This window comes from Terrapene carolina, unplaced genomic scaffold (genome assembly GCF_002925995.2).
Source record: "Terrapene carolina triunguis isolate 2854851 unplaced genomic scaffold, T_m_triunguis-2.0 Scaffold210, whole genome shotgun sequence".
NCBI lineage: Eukaryota > Metazoa > Chordata > Testudines > Emydidae > Terrapene > Terrapene triunguis.
The window spans coordinates 3,145,864-3,166,943 of record NW_020664561.1 but is presented as its reverse complement, the minus strand read 5'-3'; the positions used below and the strand labels follow the sequence as shown (position 1 = coordinate 3,166,943).

General features: G+C 42.4%; 1 protein-coding gene across 4 annotated transcripts in view; it reads left to right on the top strand.

Annotated features, from left to right (window-relative positions):
- The window catches only part of LOC113407229 (metastasis-associated protein MTA1), a 160,159-nt gene that overhangs the window by 60,917 nt on the left and 78,162 nt on the right, over nt 1-21,080 (top strand). For all 4 annotated transcript variants that reach the window (XM_026655459.1, XM_026655458.1, XM_026655460.1 and 1 more), the window contains exons 4-6: nt 13,730-13,856; nt 14,028-14,091; nt 20,402-20,519. In XM_026655459.1, the coding sequence (XP_026511244.1) occupies nt 13,730-13,856; nt 14,028-14,091; nt 20,402-20,519 (309 nt within the window). The remainder of the gene's footprint in view (nt 1-13,729; nt 13,857-14,027; nt 14,092-20,401; nt 20,520-21,080) is intronic.

Here is a 21,080-nt window from a genome sequence, read left to right as displayed (position 1 = left end):
ATATTTCAAAGTTTTTTTGTTCATGCAACCTTCACTTGGCCTCCCCTGTGTGCGTGCCTTATGACAATCTTTACTTGCATGCTCACAAACTATTCCTCAGTATGCTATGCCATAGTCTTTCCCTTCAGCCTTCTAACTACACATATGTATCATCTTGTTGTACTGTATGCTCATCTGTTTATAACAGAGATTCATAGGCAGAATGTGTGGCATATCTACTTACTTAGAGAGAGAAGTTAATTTAAAAAGAAAGTAAGATACCCAGCTTAGCAATGGAGCTTAGTTGCATGTGTAGTTTCTTCTAGTATCATGTTACTCTGCATATTCCAGAGAGATACTCCTTGTCATTTTTATTTAAAAAAAAAAAAAAAAAGAAAAGGGGAAAAAAAAAAGTAGTTAAACTGTGGCTGAAGTGTTTGAGTAATTGGGAGAAGCTTATATATAGGTTTTCCTTAAATTACAACTTAAAATCTTTCAATATCGATGCCGGTTGTTACTATTATCTGTCTTTAAATATTCTATTACTGTTTTATAACATCAGATACTAAGCACTTTGAAATGTGCATACATTTCAATGTCATCTAGTGAGAAATTATTTTCACTTGTGCCTATATGAACTATCAGATCAATAGAGTACAAATTCTGTGCGCTTGTTAGAGAAACAGTTTAACAATATTTTAACATGCTTTTTTCCCAGTATTTGATGTCTCATTTGAATTTCCCTAAAATAGCATAAGTATAGATATGGAAATTACAGATTAGCTAGCCATCTACTTAAGTCCTCGGTCAAACAAGAAATAACAAAAACGTTTACTAGTAATAAAAATCTGACTTCCTTCCAAAACAGCTGAAATATACTACAATGGATGGGTGCTTTTTAGGTGAGTTTAAATTTTAGGACTAAGATGCAATACGTTACTGTGAAGGGGTGCCTCTATCTCTAAAGGAGGAAAAATAACCTGTTTAATGACATGAGTACTGACAAAAGTATTAAAATATGTACCTTACAGATCCATCTTCTTCCTAGTAATGATGAAGCCAAAAATCTGAGTACTATACTTCTGAATACTGCCATCATGCCATTGGAAAGACCCAGTAAAACTAGACCTGGGCATGCTCTCTGCCTTCAAAATAGCTTTTTTCATATTGTTTGTAATAGGTTTGAATGAAATGAAATCTGTGTGCTGTACTCATATAATTACATCTTGGTCTATGTATTCATATGGTACTGATATGAGATTTGACTATGTTTTAGGTCAGAGGTCGGCAACCTTTCAGAAGTGGTGTGCTGAGTCTTCATTTATTCACTCTAATTTAAGATTTTGCGTGCCAGTAATACAGTTTAACATTTTTTAGAAGGTCTCTTTCTATAAATCTATAATATATAACTAAACTATTGTTGTATGTAAAGTAAATAAGGTTTTAAAAACGTTTAAGATGCTTCATTTAAAATTAAATTAAAATGCAGAGCCCCCTGGACCAGTGGCCAGGACCCGGGCAGTGTGAGTGCCAATGAAAATCAGCGTGCCATAGGTTGCCTACCCCTGTTTTAGGTGATTATTTTATTTATTTATTTTTGGTCACAATCCATAGTTTTACTGATTCTCTCTCTTTCTCTAGTGCCAGAGCTGTTCCATTGCTTAGGAATGCTGAAGTTTAATACAAACCTCCCTGCAAACAAACTAAATATGGTGACTCATTAATGTGTGTGTCAGTTCAATACGTTAGTAAAAGAAGTGAGAAGAATTGTTGAAACTTTGAGGATGAAGATGAGAAATCTTGCTCTTAGCCACCGTTAGCCATTCTTTGAACCTGCAAGTACAGATTTTTTTTTTTGTCTTTTTGAAATGAAATGAACAATTTTGATCCAAATGGAAACTAGAGCATTGCTTCACTTTCATAGCTATTTGGAAGACTGGCATGAAGATCCAACTATAAAGCAGTGCTATTAATGGAAACATCACAGAAACAGAGACAATATATGTCAGTTTAGATTTCCTTTTCTACGGTTGTTCTGTGTTGTGTTATTTTGGTAGAGGCACCAGTTCATTCCCCCCACCCCCCAAATATATATTTTTAACAGTCTTTTTTGTGTGGCTTCAATTGTTCCTTTTAAAAAGTAAAAATATGCTTTTGGCTAGCAATCAATACTTTCTAAATATAATTTATAATAAAAATATTATGTTAGAAAAGACTATAAATAGCCTGCATGTTGTAATGAAATTACTCCTAATTTCCTACAAAAATTCTAATACAAATACTTGATCAGAGAGAATCAACATTGTCACTGATTTCTGAATTGATTGCATAATGATCCCTTTTCATAAAGTGTCCTGCTGCCTCATTTTGTTGCATTCGCAGTAGATGTACGTATCTGCATCACTGATATTTTAACTGCCTTTGTTCAGCTGATTAATGAAGCTGTGTGACTGCAGACCCTTCTGGATTCAATCAGTCTTGTAATTTCTAAGTGTAAGTCTGCTATTGATGCCTTTATAATTTTAGACCTACTAATGATATAATTATGAAAAAGAAACTAATAATGGGCAAATATGTCAAACTCAAATGTGCAATTTAGGAAAACCTTTATCTATTTCTCACTTAAAATAGAGGGATGGAGAGAAAAATGACGCTGATATTCAAGTAAATAAATGTCATTAAGTAAAATAAATAGGAATAAAATTAAATTTTCAGTATAATCCATCAGATACTTGAAACTGCAGAAACTAAAAGAAAGATGCAGGGGTTTTATTTTGCAGCCATTTTCCAAGAGGAGAAGTGACGTGCCTTCTGCAATGATGTTTATAAGTTTGTACCTAATGTATAGAATATGATTCCTATGTCTGAACTGCAAACTTAGGTTTTTTTACCATCTGATGTGAAACTTGTCTGGGGTTATGGTTGAATAATGATGATTGCTATACCTTTTCTCACATTTTCCATTCTTTAGATTCCATAATCACTTCATAAATTATTCAGAGGAATCGCTTGAAATGTAGCTGCCTCAGGGGTGGAACACAATTCCTATTTAACAGGTCTACAGCAAAACTGCACAACAGTTTGGGACAGGAAACAAAGAATAAATATTCTATCCAATTGACATTGCAGGGAGAACGCAGGAAGTCAGAACACACATCTGTTTTATGTAACTTACTCTGCTGGTCTCCTCAGTAAAGATTGTATGCCACAACTAACAAACTCGGAGGAAAACACTTAAAGCAATAAAGTGGTAGGGAGCATGTATGCATTTATCATTTACTGGAACATTTCCAAACAGTTGTAAAAGACCCTCTCCTCTTAACCATCTCAACTTCTTCTTTTGCCATTGGCAACAGTGGTCACAGAACCAATGCTTCATTAGTTTGTCCCAGTTCATAAAAATAAATGAATAGTTAATAGTATAGAATCATAAAAGATTAGGGTTGGAAGAGACCTCAGGAGGTCATCTAGTCCAACTCCCTGCTCAAAGCAGGACCAACACCAACTAAATCATCCCAGCCAGGGCTTTGTCAAGCTGGGCCTTAAAAACTTCTAAGGATGGTGATTCCACCACCTCCTTAGGTAACCCATTCCAGTGCTTCACCACCCTCCTAGTGAAATAGTGTTTCCTAATATCCAACCTAGACCGTCCCCACTGCAATTTGAGACTATTGCTCCTTGTTCTGTCATCTGACACCACTGAGAACAGCTGAGCTCCATCCTCTTTGGAACCCCCCATTCAGGTAGTTGAAGTCAAATCCCCCCGTGACTCTTCTGCAGACTAAACAAGCCCGGTTCCCTCAGCCTCGCCTCATAAGTTATGTGCTCCAGGCCCCTGATAATTTTCGTTGCCCTCCGCTGGACTCTTTCCAATTTGTCCACATCCTTTCTATAGTGGGGGGCCCAAAATTGGATGCAATACTTCAGATGTGGCCTCACCAGTGCTGAATAGAGGGGAATAATCACTTCCCTCGATCTGCTCCTATTAATGCAGCCCAATATGCTGTTAGCCTCCTTGGTAACAAGGGCACACTGCTGATATCCAGCTTCTTGTCCACTGTAATCCCCAGGTCCTTTTCTGCAGAACTGCTGCCTAGCCAATTGGTCCCCAGCCTGTAGCGGTGCATGCGATTTTTCTGTCCTAAGTGCAGGACTCTGCATTTGTCCTTGTTGAACCTCATCAGATTTCTTTTGGCCCAATTCTCCAATTTGTCTAGGTCACTCTGGACCTATCCCTACCCTCCAGCATATCTACCTCTCCCCCCAGCTTTGTATCATCTGCGAACTTTCTGAGGGTGCAATCCATCCCATCATCCAGTTGAATAACTTGAGTAGTTATTGGCAGTTTTGCTATCTGCTTTCAGCAGCTACTGTTCAGTTGTCAGGCCTACACGATGGTATATTCTGAAGTTTCAAAGCTTCTAAAAATAAGTATCTTATAGCAGGAAGATGTCCTTATCAGACCAATATGTTAGGTGCCTGACGTTTGCTTGCCTGAGGAAGTTGCTAAGTCTGTGTGGTTTCTACACGAGCAGCGAGTGTGAATGCATTTTGAGTATACCCTCATGAATGAGGTCTTAATTGACTCTGCCTCTCCAAAGTTTGGAAGTGCCTGGATCATCGGTTCAGAATTCATCTGAAACAAAATCTAAAATGAGATTTTTGGTTTCATCATTACTAGGAAGAACTTGGATCTACCTCTTGGGATGGTCAGGGGACAGGGGGTGGGGGTGGGGTGGATGGGGCAGGGGTCCTGGGGAGGGCACCGGGGGCAAGAAGTAGGGGGGGTGGATGGATAGGGGGCAGGGGCCGGGCCACGCCTGGCTGTTTGGGGAGGCATAGCCTCCCCTAACCAGCCCTCCATACAATTTCCGAGACCCGATGCGGCCCTCAGGCCAGAAAGTTTGTCCATCCCTGCCTTATGAGGATGAATGGTTATGAAAACCAATACCCCAGTAAAAGAAAAAAGGTTCTCCCGATCCCAAAGGACCAAGCCCCAGATCCAGGTCATATACAAGTCAGATCTTACCCACAACTCATGCTGTTGCCAATCCTTTAGAATCTAAAATCTAAAGGTTTATTCATAAAAAGAAAGAAATATAGAGGAGAGCTAAAATTAGTTAAATGGAATCAATTACATACAGTAATGGCAAAGTTCTTAGTTCAGCCTTGTAGCAGTGATGGAATAAACTGCAGGTTCAAATCAAGTCTCTGGAGTACATCCAGAGCTTGGATGGGTCATTCAGTCCTTTGTTCAGAGCTTCAGTTTGTAGCAAAGTTCCTCCAGAGGTAAGAAGCAGGATTGAAGACAAAATGGAGAAGATGCAGCTGCCTTTTATAGTCTCTTGCCGTGCGGCCTGTGCTTTCTTTGTTCCAGACACAAGCTGCCCAGCGCATGGCTTGAAAGCCTTAGAGTCTTCTCCGTAGGTATGCCCCTGCATGTCTTGCTGAGTCATAAGGTGTATCTGCCTTCTCTCAATGGGTCAGTTGTATAGCTGATGGTCCTCAATGGGCCATCAAGCAGGCCAGGCAGTGCTGATACCAAACTGTCTGGGGTGTCACCCAGAAGCATAGCACAAGTTTGAAATACAGACAGGATCGAGCCAATACTTATAACTTTAAATATATACAAAAATGGTACCTGCATACAGATAGTATCATAACCAGCAAATTATAACCTTTCATAGACCCCTTACTTGACCTCCTTTGTACAAGATTTGGTGCCACTATAGGACCTTGGTTGCAACAATGATCTATACGGTCACAGTTCATGTCAATAACGTCACCCCCCCTTCATTTATCACACCATACTATATCAGAACAGTACTCCATCTATTCCAATGTCCAGTCTGTGATAGTGGCCAATACCAGCTCCTTAAGAGGATATGCAAGAAACCCCATTATAGAATAACACATTACCTGCCCATAGGGGAAACTTCTTCCTAACCATTGGGGGTGGGTGTGTGTGTGTGTGTGTGTGTGTGTGTACACACACGCTTTTTTTTTTTTCCTCGTGAGGGTCGTGTGGAGAGTAGGGAGGACCAGACCTCCTTTTCCTCCACAACAGGTTTCAGCTCATCCTGGGGGATTTCCCAGCATTCCCAGGCCAGTTGGGAGATATAATCCCTCCAGCACGTCCTGGGTTGGCCTCTGCTCTGTGGGACGTGCTCACTATAGTTCCAACAGAAGCCTCCCAGGGGCATCCTTATCAGGTGCCCAAAGCACCGCAGCTGGCTCCTCTCGATCCAGAGAAGTCGCGGTTCTACTCCCAAAGCTCTCCCGAATAGTTGAGCTCCTCACCCTGTCTCGAAATGTAAGCCCAGCCACCCTGTGTAGAAACCTCATTTCCGCCGCTTGTACCCATCTCGTCCTTTCAGTCATTACCCAAAGTTCATGATCCTAGGTCAGGATAGGGATGCTTCATCTGAGTAATCAGCTCCCGCTTCACCACCATGGATCGGTACTGCTGCCGCCACACCAATCTGCCAGTTGATTTAATGCTACCGCTTCCCATCACTTGTGAACAAACCCCCTAGATACTTGAACTTGTCAACTAAGGGCAGCTGCTTTCCTCCTGCCCTTCCCCCCAACCTGGAGAGAGCAGTCCACTTTCCTCTGGGAGTGGACTATGACCTCTGATCTGGAGATGCTGATTCTCATCCCAGCTGCAAAATGTTTGAGTGCACATCAGACACTGCAGTCTGAAGAAGCAAGAAGGACATCATCATCTGGAAACAGCAGAGATGCCACCTCCGAGTCACCATACCGGATGCACTCCACAGCTCGGCTGCACCTTTATTCTGTCCATGAAAATCACAAACAGGAGTGCGGACCGGACACACCCTTGGTGGAGTCCAAGGCCCACCTTGAATGAACTCCACTTAATGCCACGAATACAAACACAATTCTAGTCCCGAGAATAGAGGGACTGGATAGCATGCAAAAGCGGCACCGGCACCTCATACTCCCACAGCACTTCCCACAAGACATCTCAGGGAACATGGCCATATGCTTTCTCCAATCTACAAAGCAAAGGTAGACCAGATTAGCAAACTCCCACGTTCCCTTGAGTATCTTTGAGAGAGCCAAGAGCTGGTCATAAGCTCCTCTCCATCAGTCTGGCATACGTTTTCAGGGAGGCTGAGGAGTGTGATTTACCTGTAGTTGGAACACACCCTCTGGTCTCCTTTCTTAAAAATTGGGACCACCACCCTGGTCCAGAGGTACTGCACCTGCCTTCCACGCAACATTGAAGAGACGCATTAACCGTGACACCCGAACATTATCTGTGCTTTCAACATCTCCAGGCAAATCTCGTCGACCCCTGCTGCCTTACCACTATGAAGGCATTTTACCACTGTATCGACCTCAGCATCAGAAATAGATCCAGTCTCACCGGAGGTTTCTGGTGCTGCATCCTGAAAGGGGTTACATGTCCATCGAGTTGAGTTCCTTAAAGTGCTCCTTCCGTCTCTCAATGATCTCCTCAACTGAGGTCAGCGTTTCACCACCCTCGCTGAGTACAGTGTGAGCAACGTCTTGCCGACCCCTCCTAAGGCAACAAACGGTTTGCCAGAACACCTTTGAAGCCATACCGTAGTCATTCTCCATGGTCTCTCCAAATTCCTCCCAAGCCTGGGCTTTCGCTTCAACTACTACCACAGCTGCAGCCCTCTTAGCCAGCCGGTACCTCTCAGCCATATCAGGAGTCTGGTTTGTGGGCATTGCTTGGAGCATTGATCTCCTTCTTCAACTTGACAGCTTCCCTCACCACTGGAGTCCACCAGTGGATCCTAGGGTTGCCACCATGGCAGGCGCCAACCGCCTTGAGGCCACAGCTTTTCATGGCTGCCTCAACGATTGAGGCCCTGAACATGGTCCATTCGGACTCAATGTCCAAGACCTCACCCGGAATGCAGAAGATGTTCCTCCGAAGATGGGAACTGAAGTCCTTCTACCAGATGTTCCCAGGGAACTCGCATTGATTGTTTGGGCCTCCCATGTTTGTCTGTCTGTCTGTCTGGGGTTCTGTGCATCGGATCCAACTTACCACCAAATGTTGATTGGTTGCCAGCTCTGCCCCTCTTCGCCTGAGTTTCCAGAACATATGGCCTTAGGTCCAATGAGATGACTATGAAGTCGATTATCAGTCTTCAGCCCAAAGTCCTCTGGTACAAAGTACTTTTATGAGCAACCTTATGTTCAAACATGGTATTCGTTATGGAGAATCTACGACGGGGTAGGCAACCTATGGCACGCGTGCTGAAGGCGGCACGCAAGTTGATTTGCAGTGGCACTCACACTGCCCGGGTCCTGGCCACTGGTCCGGGGGGCTCTGCATTTTAATTTAATTTTAAATGAAGCGTCTTAAACATTTTTAAAACCTTATTTACTTTACATACAACAATAGTTTAGTTATATATTATAGACTTATAGAAAGAGACCTTCTAAAAACGTTAAAATGTATTATTGGCACACGAAACCTTAAATTAGAATGAATAAATGAAGACTTGGCACACCACTTCTGAAAGGTTGCCGACCCCTGATCTATGACTAGAACAGAAGTCCAATAACAACTCACCTCTCAGGTCCACACCAGGGAGGCTGTTCCTCCCAATCACTCCCCTCCCGGTATCTCCATCGTTCCTCACATGAGTGTTGAAGTCCCCCAATAGAACTATGCCTTTAAAAAAAAAAAATCCTATGTAGTATAACTGTGTTGATGATCTCAGTAGAGATTAAAAAACAAAATAACCACTTGCTTACACACCACTCAGGGTCCCATGTGATTTTTTTATAGGCTTATTAGACATGGAAAAGACCTATTGGATTATCTATGCAAATACAGCATTCTTTCAGTATGTCTTCTAATGTTTTTGTCCAGTCTGGTTATGAAAGTCACAGGTGATGGGGCTTCCAGAACTTCTTAGATGATTTCGTAGGTTAATAGCACTGATTTAAATAGCGTTTTCCAGATATCCAGCCTACATTTTTTTCTCTTATTTCATTATTTTCTCATCCTATCGTTCTTACTTAAACTAAGAATATTATGCTAAATTCCTTTTCTCCAAATATTGTAGTCCCGCCTCCCTTTTTCTTATTGCTTAGCCAAGATGTATGTTAGCTCTTTTAATCTTCGAGTCCATCTTGTGCTTGCTTTTGTATTTTTTCTGAGCTTTTTTCCAGTTGCTAATATTTTATAGTAATGTGACACCTAGAATATAAAGGCGTTTAGCCCTTCCTCCCTCTCTGATTTTTATATATACTCCACCATGCATTGATCCATATCGCATTGCAAGCTTGTCTCTCTCTTCTTTATAGTTACTATTACAGTGGCACTGTACATATGATGATGTTTCATTTGCCACCCACTGCCTCTAGGTCTCTCATAATTATAATTGTTGCGTCTCGAATTGTAGATCTGCATTTTCTAATTAATTTCCCCTACATGTATTAGCTTTCACTCTTCCAAATTGATTAAGAACTTGGATAGAAGAAGTGACAATCTGTCTGTATCTCACCTTATTATTTCTTTGTCTTCACTAGTGTTCAAGTTTCCTTTCAACATAGTAACCACAAACTTTTTTAATGCACTAGTAATAATCCTTTCCCCAAATCGTTAATACAGATGTTAAATAAAACTGGACCTAATACAGATCCCTGCAGAACCCCTTTGGGCACCTCCCTACACTTGCTATATTGCATGTTCCTGTTTGTGTAAAGTGTTTGTTTTTAGTTTTCAGTCTGAGTGTTCCAATCCTGTGTGACCATGTATCAAATGCTTGTTAAAATCCAAGTATATTGCATCTACTGTGTTCCATAGTCACTTATTCTGTAACTACCATAAAAGCAGTCAAATTTGTCTGAGAAGATTTGTTCTTTAAAAGGCTATAATAGTGCCTTTTCCTCATTTAGTCATTCTATAGGGTGGTAATCCACGGCATTTATGTAACATCTGAGTAATTGAGCTGTGAGGGTGAAGCACACCTAGGCTTCAAAGGTGAAATTTGCTTCCCAATCTGTGGCCAGGGACAGCCCCCAGTGCAGTTGCTGAGTCTTTCTGCATGTGCAGGGTGTGCAAAGGTACCTTTGTGTGGTCACTGAACCCATGGCCAACCCTGCACAACTTCAGTGTGGTGCTGAGGGCTTTGTGTTGACGGTTTGCTTATACTAGTACTGAATTCATCCTACGTTCTCTACACTTTTATTATGTCTAAATTCATCAGGTTCATGCTTTTCAATATTAAAGGCGTCTCAGCAAGAGGGGCAAATATATTTTGCATACAGCTTTTTTTTATTCACTTCTATGCTCAAAAGCTTTAGCAATTTTGTGTTGGGCTTTTCTTCATTGTTACCTTATATGAAGTCTTTCTTTCAAATGTACTGTATTGTGCCTTTTTATTTTGAAAGGCTGTGCACAGCAGGGCGAGCGCAAAAGGAAATGTGTGCTTCACAGCCTTCATGTTACATTACAAAAATGAGCCAAACAAATAAAACACTACTTGGATTAAGTTCTTGGTTGAAGATGAAGAAAATTGCAGTTTGAGATTAAATTTGTTTTGCTAGGCTTCATTTTTGCGTGTTGTAGATTTGATTGACAAATAGTGATCAATACACATTTTTTTAAAAAGGCGTGAAGTTTTCAAATACACCAGAGCAGTGGTTTTCAAACTTTTTTTCTGGTGACGCAGTTGAAGAAAATTGGTGATGCCTGTGACCCAACGGAGCTGGGGACAAGGGGCTTGGGGTGTGGGAGGGGCTCAGGGCTGGGGCAGAGGGTTCGGGTGCGGGGGTGAAGGCTGTGGGGTGGGGTCGGGAATGAGGTGTTCAGGGTGTGAGAGGGGGCAGGGTGTTGGGGTGTTGGAGGGGGTCAGGGCTCTAGGCTGGGGGTGCAGGCTCTGGGGTGGGGCTGGGGATAAGGGGTTTGGGGTGCAGGAGGGGGCTCCAGGTTTAGGGGGGCTCAGGGCTGGGGCAGGGGATTGGGGCGCGAGCTTACCTCTGGTGGCTCCTGGTCAGCGGCGCAGCCAGGGTGGAGAGGCAAGCTTCCCGCTTTTCCTGGCACCATGGACCACGCTGCTCCCTAGAAGCGGCCAGCAGCAGGTCTGGCTCCTAGGCAGAGGTGTGCAAATGAGACTGCGTGGCTCTCGCCCGCAGGCACTCTCCCCACCCCCACCCCCTGCCAATTCCTATTGGCTGGTTCCTGGACAATGGAAGTGTGGAGCCGGTGCTTGGGGCAGGGGCAGCACACGGAGCCCCGTGGGGGCGCCCCCCCCCCCGGCTAGGAGCCAGACCTGCTGCTGGCCACTTCCAGAGCACAGCGCGGTGTCGGAACAGGTAGGGACTAGCCTGCCTTAGTTTGGGCGGCACCGCCGACGGGACTTTTAACGGCCCGGTTGACAGTGCTGACCAGAGCCGCTGCCGCTCTTCCATTCCGTGACCCAGTTCGAAAACCACTGTACTCGAGGCATTGAGAATTATTTTGAGCTCTTCAGCATAGCACGTCTGTCTCCAAACTCTTTAAAAGATGCCTTTTAGTATGAGGATATATTGCTTTTGAAAATTAGAATTGGAGGGTTTTCAATAGCTCAGATTTCTTGTTCTCTAGACACACACAAATGTAAGCATGATGGGGGTTTTCCATGTTTTCTTTTAATACTTTCTGTTCACTAGTTTTCAAACAGTTTGGCCTATGACTTGCTGATGTGTTTATGGATTACTGCTGGTGTATTGATAATGTGGGTCACCAGCCATTATATGAATTTTCTATTAAAACAGAGTTTACTTAAGTGAATAAATTGTGAAACCATACAACTGTGACACAAATGTAAATACTGTGTTCCATTTCCTAGGAAAGTATTACAGTGTAAATCAGGGGTGGGCAAACTTTTTGGCCCGAGGGCCACATTGGGGTTGCAAAACTGTATGGAGGGCCGGGTAGTGAAGGCTGTGCCTCCCCAAACAGCCTGGCCCCTCCCCCCTATTCGACCCCTCCCACTTCCTCTCCCCCCGACTGCCCCTCTCAGAATCCATGACCCATTCAATCCCCCTTGGTCCTTGTCCCCTAATCGCCCCCTCCCAGGACCCCCCCCGCCCCTAACCACCACCCGGGACCCCATGCCTATCCAACCCCCCCTGTTCCCTGTCCCCTATCCACACTCCTGCCCCCTGAGACTCCCATGCTTATTCACCCCCCCCAATGTTCCCCATCCCCTGACCGCCCCCCAGAACCTCCGCCCCATCCAGCCGCTCCCTGTCCCTTGACTGCCCCCCGGGACCACCCGCTGCTTATCCAACCCCCCGATCCCCCTTACCATGCTGCTCAGAGCAGCATGTCTGGCAGCTGCGCTGTCTGGCCGGAGGCAGACACGTTGCCGCACTGCTTGGCAGGAGCGTGCAACCCAGCCGCCCAGAGCACTGCCCGTGCGGCGGCATAGCTGCGGGGGAGGGGCCAGGGCTAGACTCCCCGGCCGGGAGCTCAAGGGCCGGGCAGGACAATCCTGCGGGCTGGATGTGGCCCGCGGGCTGTAGTTTGGCCACCTCTGGTATAAATGCCCACTGCTGTATGTTTAACAGCTTATGTAGTGTAATAACTATTACACTCCTGGTTTAATTATGCTACTATTGCATTTTCCTTTCTCATTAGAGAAGCTTACTCGATGGGTATATAAAACACCAGCTCTTGTTTCAGAATGGTAAAATAAAGTGAAATAAACTGTATAGAATCTGAGAGGCATGTGATTTTTGCTAGTCTCTTTAGCAGAATGGCCGGTTTAAAACCAAGTGTGCAACTTAACATTTTACAAAATTAAGATATTCCCTTTATATTTGCCTTGGTTTGGGATAATTTTGAGGATTATAAATTACTAAAACTTTTGAGTGTGCAATGTTTCTATACAGCAGTCAGATTTGTGCATGTAAATTCTAAGAGTAGGGAGGGATGAAGGAATATTTCTTGGTAACAACTGTTGGAGAAAGCTGCAGGCATAATATTGCTCAACTTTTTTTTTTTTTTTGAGAGTAGTAGTGTAAAGAGTTTTTGTTATATACAAGATTTAACAGCTCAGTCTGCTACAATCCAAAAATTCTCCCATGACGAATGCAGAAGCTGCTCTGAATTCCGTAGAGGGAAAAATTTCCTCTTCTGCAGCCTCTCATGATTGGATGCTGTGCCCTTTCCTAGAGTAGTTTGACTCCAAATGCCGTATCTAACATAAGTGAAAGATGATGTCACTAATGACAGTGCCCTCTAGCAACCATTTCCCACTGGGACATTGCCTGGATCCAGTTGTTTTGCAGATAAGTTACGTATCAGCGTGGATGTAGTTTAGCATGTAGATGTGAATTTGGGCAGTATATCTGTGGTACCAAAGAATTATGGATCAAAAAGTAAAATGGGTCATGACCATATTTTATGGGTTAGAGCCATTGAAACGGGGTAGCACTGCCTGCTGTTGGATATTAGTAGTGCCATTACAGTAGCTGGCAAGGCTGGCCCTAGACATTTAGTTGGCATCTCCACACTTGTTCTGTGACTCTACTTAATGCTGTGGTTGGTGTGAGCTGCCTACTTCAATGGGCTGCAGCTCTTGGCTGCAGCAGTAAGAGACAAAGAGGAAAATGGCTTAGGTACCATGTATTGTGGTTATTTATGGTTTAATCGTGGTCTTGTGGCAATACATTCCGATTGGCTAAGAGGTACCTTTTGCAATATGTGATATTAAGCTTTTTTTTTTCCCCCTTGTGTAACTAGGGGAAATGGAAGAAGAGATGGAAAACCCAGAAATGGTTGATTTACCAGAGAAACAGAAGCATCAGCTAAGGCATCGAGAACTGTTTCTCTCACGACAGCTGGAATCTTTACCTGCCACGCACATAAGGTAATGACTTAATTCTTCTAGAACTGTTTAGTCAAGAAGAAACAGTACAATATTGGTCCAGTATTCTTCCTGTGTAAAGAATAAACTTTATGCAAAAGTTAGTAATGCCATTGTATATATCATAAGTTTAATATATTTTTTTCATAAAATGTAATTTCTTTCTTTTTTTAGAGGCAAATGCAGCGTTACTCTGTTAAATGAGACAGAATCCCTTAAATCATATCTGGAACGGGAGGTATGAATCCATTTTGCGAATTGCAAAGCTTCACCGGGTTATTTTGCCACAGTTTAGTATTGGTGGCTTTCTGCAAGTAGCCCAATTATGAGGTTTTCTTCTTTTCTCATTTCTGAAGTTCACTGGGTGTTGTCAGGGCCACTAAAAAACATTAAGGTCAATAAAATTGTCTGGTTCTGCAATTTTCATTTTGCTGTAAAATTTTTTGTTGCTCTAGCAAGCAAAGCCCATTGTTTAAATATATATTTGTGACAACACTAAACCATTCCTCCTCCTATAAAGAAAACCATACTTATTTTGTCAGCCCAGCAGTCTGAAAGTTCAAAGATTAAGGTTCACCTGTTGACAGGAATAAACTGAAATATGTAATAGAAGTTACTGTTAGCAACTATTATAGTTGAGACTGCAAAACAGTTTGCCCTATTTTTGCAAGGTCATTTTCTAGAACTATCTACTGAGGCTGAAATTTTGGTTGGTATCTCTTCAAAGTTAATTTCTGGAAGACTCAATCAAATCTATTCTTGAGTTATAGGAAAGTGTGGGGGGGAATACCCCCATTTCCCCCCCCCCCTTTTTTTTGGATCCATTCATAAATTAATTTTTTTTCTAACCAATCTATTTTTAATGCAACAGCATAACTGCTAAAGCGTCAGACTTGAAGCTAGAATTAGACTTTCAGTAGTAGTGAGACTCCTTCAAAATCTTTATCCATTCTCCTTAACGAGGAGCATGTGCTCTAGTAAGCCTGGGAAAGAGAGAACAAAGATTTTAGACAATTGGAAAATTACTTGTGAACAAACTCAGTGGACATCTGCTGAAGTTTTAGCAGAGGTCATTGGAGCCTCATCTCTTCTATGATGTTCGTGCACATACTCTCCCTTTCTAGCCTGATGGATGCAAAGACAGTTTGTCATTGTGCACACTGAACATTTTATATTCTTATTTTTCTGATTTAAATGCACCTCTTATTATATTATTGATGCTGTAGAATATATACATCATAGGATATAGAAGCTATTTAAGTTGTCTGAATTAACATTATATTGGAACCCTAGGCCTACATTTTTGATAGTGACTCAATTTTTGGTTATCCAGATTGACTTTCAGGAAATGTCAAGCACCCACCCTCTGGATGTCGGGCCTGTTAAAGATGTCTCCAACTGAACACCTAAAAATTGGGGCATCCCAAACCACTAGTATCTCCTTAAGATTTAGGCCTTGGTCCTTACTTTCTGGTATTTTTGTGAATTTAAACTGTGCAGCCGTAATCTTATATTAACACATTTATGTGTGTTTAATTTTAGTTACAATTGACATCTCTGAGCTGCCCACTGGTGTCAGCAATCTTGTTGGAATTTGACCTGACAGTCTGGGAGCTTCGTTTCAGAGATTATTAGCAAGTTTTTTTTAAATTTTATTTATATGGAGAAGTAAAAGTGAATTTTGTATGATAGTAGTATTACAAACATCTGCAAGGGGGGGTGATGTCCTTTGAGCAGACTTAAATGTTACATAAGTATGAGAGACAGGAAAAATCTATTGATTGAAAACATTATGGCAACAGCTGTTAATTTGTTTAAAAAAACAAAACAGGTCTTGCAGATTGTAAACTAGAATCTGTTCCTTGATCAAGCTTCCTTATAAATACATTTGTAACCTCCTTTAATACTTGTTTAATAGTCAGAAAATTAAATTGAATCTGATATTCATGTTTAAGATTTTTTTTTAAAAAGTGACTTACTTGCTGAATATTCAATTTTCTTTTCAGAATGTTAAACTAGAAACATGGCGAGTCTCACCTAAGGCTGCCAAATGGACAGGGTGTTAAACAAGGCCCACTGAATTCAGAAAATGGTCACCAGCAGCAGGTAGCTGAGAAAATGCCAGTTGAAAGCGCAGGTTTAGAAAGCCTAGTTAGTTTCATTATTTGATAATACTTAGTTGTTTAGTGCTCTTCATCCTACAGATCTTGAGACACTTTTCAAAGGAAAGAAGTATATTTATCCCTATTATAGAGATGGGTAAACTGAGACAGAGGTGAACTGACGTGCCCACAGTCATGCAGCAGTTCAGGTGCAAATCTGGGATTAGAACCCTGGTAACTTTCCCTTTGAACTGTCAGAATTCTGGGCTGAGTGATGTTGGCTATTTTTAAAACTGAGCAGGCATCTTGGGAAGAAACTTCACACAATAAGAGACGTTTCATGAAGGTGTTCTGTTACCACAGTAAGGACCTGTTTTAGTGCTAACAAACTTAGTAGACATAGAAGATGGAGAGAAATGGAGAGTTTTAGAAAACGTGTGGGTGTGGAGCGTGGAGAGAGCAATGAAAAGAAAGGGCTGAAGAGAGTGGGGAGAATAGGAGACAATTGCCCTCCCATAAATTCATAATAGGTGGTGTAATACCTGCCTGTCCCTTTCAACCTCCTTACCTTTTTCCCCCTATCCCTGAAAACTACACTTTCAATTTCAAACATGGCACTGAAAAAGGAAAAACAGTGTCCTAGAGATCTGGAATCTGGCCCCCGCACGTGGTGCCTGCTCCTGGGAGAGGTGGAGTCAGACCCGGGACTGTGTACCCGGTAGTAAGTGAGACATACAGGCTAAACTTCTGGGGGAGGTCATGGGCAAAACAGAAGTGATCTTCAGCTGGGTAGCGGAGGTTTGCTTAGATACCCCTTCCAGTGGAAGGTTTTGTTAAACTCCTTGGGGCAGGCTAGCACTGACACCACTGCTGGTTCAGATTGCATTTGGAAGAGGGGGAAAATAAGAAGGAAGAGAAGCCAGGGGGAGAATCTGAATTTACTGTAGTCGTTGATCCCAAAGAGGGTTGGGATGAGAACACAGAACACTTCCTCCTCCACTCCACGCAATGTTTTATGTCCCCAAACTATTTCATTGCCTTGCAAGCATGCGTCCAGCAGCCTGGGAGAACTTTGCGCCATGGGTGGCTGCCCAAGCTGCTTACTAGTCTGTGAATGGCCCTGAAAAGGAAAAATAAACTGTAGTATGTTTCAAATGTGTTTTTAATTGAGCTGGCAAAATCCAGTTAACAGACTGCCAAGACAGTTAGCTAATTAGTGTTTCTGACCTTAGATTAGTTGGTACGAATTCCCAACTGACCAACATCTCTTGATTTCTGTATTTTCCTTAGAGAGATGGGGGGGGAAGGGGAAGAATATCTTTTTATTGGACCAACTTTTGCTACTGAAAGAGGCATTCCTTCATGCTCTGTGCAAGCTTGAAAGCTTGTGTCTTTCACCAACTGAAGTTGGTCCAGTAAAAGATCCTCAGACCGATACAGCCACAATAACACTGCAAACAACAAAATATTTTCCTGTCCATGTCAGCCATTTTTTTTTTCTGGCCATTTCTCTTTCCCTACTTTTTCTGTAGATTCCTTTGGCTTTGGTCTTTGGCTAACGTTACTGACAAATTAGGGTGGGGTCAGGATCAGAAAGGGACATTCAGAACACATGTGCCACACCTCATTTTCTTCATAGTTCCGTTCTAATTCCAGCAATCCATTTTGATTTTTTCTAAACATGTTGAGCATAAATGATATTTTATATATTTTTAATTTTCTCTTTTCTTCCTTTCAAGCAGTGTTGTGAAAGAGGTGTATACAGTTTTTACAGCTAAAATGAGCCCAGACTTTGTGAAAGGACTATGTCATTTCCTATGTAGGTTTGAATATAACTTTTTCCAGCATTTTGACTCTTCTGGAGATGGTCTAATGTGACTTCCACCACCAGGTGGTGAGGAGAGTCTAGCTGGCCTTTTGAGGTTACGGAACTCTCAGCTTCCCTGGAGTATTCTTTGCATTTGGACTCCAGTAAGAGTGAGACTACATTGCTACAAACTTAATTCCATAGGAGTCGTTTTTTGAAAAGCCTGTTTAAAGAGCAGTATACAGCAGAACTTGCGTTCTTCCTAGTAATGTCTTGGAGGAAGGTGGCAGGGGCTTTGCACCACAGCTTGGGGCAACAGGCTCCCTTGCACCTTGCTCAGGGATCCCAGGTGTCCAGCTTCCTTCTAATGGCTGAGAGGAGGACCGTAAGTCAAGACAATTTTCAGTATTTGAGATCTTTTATGTTGATGAATCTGCTACCAAACTTAAGAAAAACAGAACTTGGCATATTTCTTTTGGGAACAAGGATGAGAACAGTAGAGAGGGTTGGGTTTTTCTTCCTAAATGGAAATAGAAAGATTTTTTTTTTTTTAAATAGAAATTTGTTTGGAAGTTTCAGTAAGTAAATATCTACATTCTCTAGCCAGCGATACATACAGTAGCCAACTTACTGTTAGAGGGAAAGGAATGTAGAAGAGTTACAACAGGACACTAAAAATGCAAATCCCACATGACAAACCATTTTTTCCAAAGCTAAAGTTTTAAAAAATGGATGCTTGGAGTTGGCTTCTGGATCAGAGATCTGATCGTCCAAAGTGGTGAGCACCCAAATGCTGCCTATAGAGGTCATGGGAGGCGATGGTTACAAGGCACTTCAGAAAATCTGTCTGTTTACTTAGGTGCTGAAATATACAGCTAGAAGCCTTTAGACTCCAATTTTTGAAAATCTTGACTGAAGAAACTTTACAAATCAGAACTAGAGTCTGTGTTGTAAGAGAATTCTGCACATACATTCCGCCTATGCCCTACTGTTGACATGTCCCCTCTTTTCCTTATTGGCAGGGGTGGAGGGTAGGTGGCAGCAGAGGTGGCAGAACCAGCTCACTCTAGAAGAGAGTTCATCTGCACAAGCAGTATTCTTCGCTGACCATCTCACTGCTTTAAGGAGTGGACTGGAGTATCTGGCCTCCTGAGCTGATAGCATGACATGCTACATTGCTTTGCTTGTGTATTTGCTGGTCAATCTGCCTGAGAATGACAACTGTTACACTAGATATACTGCAGCCCTAGAGATGGATACTCTGGGGCTAAAACACAAATAAAACACTTGCATTTGTAATACTGAGAGATGCAAAACAAAAACCCCTTTTACTTTTCTTTGTGACAATACTGACTTAAATGTTTTACAACTGACAAGATGATGAGCCTAATTCTCATCAGCACTAAAGCTGCCTTGCACGGCTCTGGCATCAATTACATTTACACCCACAGTGCGGCCCCTTTATACTGTCAGAGTGATGTAAAGCGCCGTTAGTGTGCATGAGAATTAGGCCCAATATTCTCATTCAGATTCATGTAGGCCCTGCTCCAATGCCTATTCAAGTCCAATGGGAAGGCTCCCATTTTTGTGAATGGGGCTTAGGATCAGGCCTTTGTTAAGCACCAGCATCATGCTCCATACTGTGCAAGACACAAAATAAGGCTATTAACAGGCTTGGAGAGTTCAGTCTAAAGTGGAAATAGGATTAGTGCTCCCTCTGCTGCAGGAGATCAGGATGGACTCTTTCCTTGCTATTGAGACTATTCAAAAGTTTAAAGTTCTTGGATTTGGTAACTGGATACCATTATTATTGGAGCAATAGAAATACAGCGGGAAGGGGAAAACTTCACTGATACTTTCTTGTCATCCCTGGATGCGCCTGCAAGTGGGGCTCAAGAAGCAGAAGTGACTTGCAGTTGTAAGCCTTTAGGCTACAGTAGTCTACCATGTGGCTGAATGTGTGTTGTGACCTAGCAATGGCTTTTTCCGTTTCTTGGGCTTGTACAACTTATTGTCCCCCGTTGAGGCTCAAAGTGAGCTGGAGTGCGCAATACCGCCATTCAGCAGCACTGCTTTATTTTCCCTGCCCTCTACACCTCTATGTATGGGCAGCGAGGAATGTATATTGCGGGAGGAGTCCACATACCCTCACAGTGTAGGTAGCTGCCAAAGGGCTCATTGGTTGCTCTCTGGAATATTGCAAGGCACAGTCGCATTTTTAATTGCCTCAGCAGTGCCATGTGGTGTAGTCTCCTGCAAGAGGAGGAGAATTCACCACCATAGGGTATTAATTTTAATGGTTTTGTTTAGATCCTTATACTGTGTATGTGTCACTTTGTTCTGGGATGTTGGTCATTGTGGTGCCAGAGCCTCATTTGTATCACACAAGAGGAAATTGTGCTCATGTTAGCTGTAATGACTGTATATGTGTTCCTAAGTAAATGAAACCATTTGGGAGGAGTACTGTTTTATTTTCAGAAGAAAGTCATACTATTTCATTTTGTTTTTTAAGACTGGTGTTTGGTTCATAGTTCATCCACCTGATTAAAAAAATAAATAAATCTGTAATTAAAAACTGGCCACTAGCTACCAGTAACGTTAATAATGTTGCTTGCCTTTTGTCTTTGTTTTATTTTTAGGATTTCTTCTTTTATTCACTAGTGTATGATCCACAACAAAAGACTCTCCTGGCTGATAAAGGAGAGATTCGCGTTGGAAACAGATACCAGGCAGATATAACAGACTTATTAAAAGAGGGTAATTTCCATGATTTTCATTAGAATTGTCAAGATACCATGTTGAAAATGGCTTTCTTTTTTTTTTAAATGGACTGCTGGCTCATGGGTTATGGACTCTTTCACTTCTAGGTCACATGGTGGGGACTATGTCCTGGTTTCTTAGAGGCTAATGTGGTATTACCAGCTGAAGGCAATTAGTTGGGTTTCAGTCCAAGCTCAAGTGGGCAGTTGTCCAGGTCATGAAAGCTGTTGCAACAAATTGGATTAATTGGTTCCCTCTGAACCTATTCTTTTATTTAATTGAGATTTGCCTTGGGGAGCCCAAATTTTCACCACGCACATGAAAGGTGTTTTTGTGTTCTGAATCAACCCTCTCCTCACACCAAGGGTCCTTCCCAACCAATCACCCATTAAATACTGTCTGCCCATTACTCCTGGGTGCCCACTCCCAACAGCCATCTAACCACCCATCACTTTTGGCTGAGATCATAGAATCATAGCATATCAGGGTTGGAAGGGACCTCAGGAGGTCCTCTAGTCCAACCCTCTGCTCAAAGCAGGACCGATCCCCAACTAAATC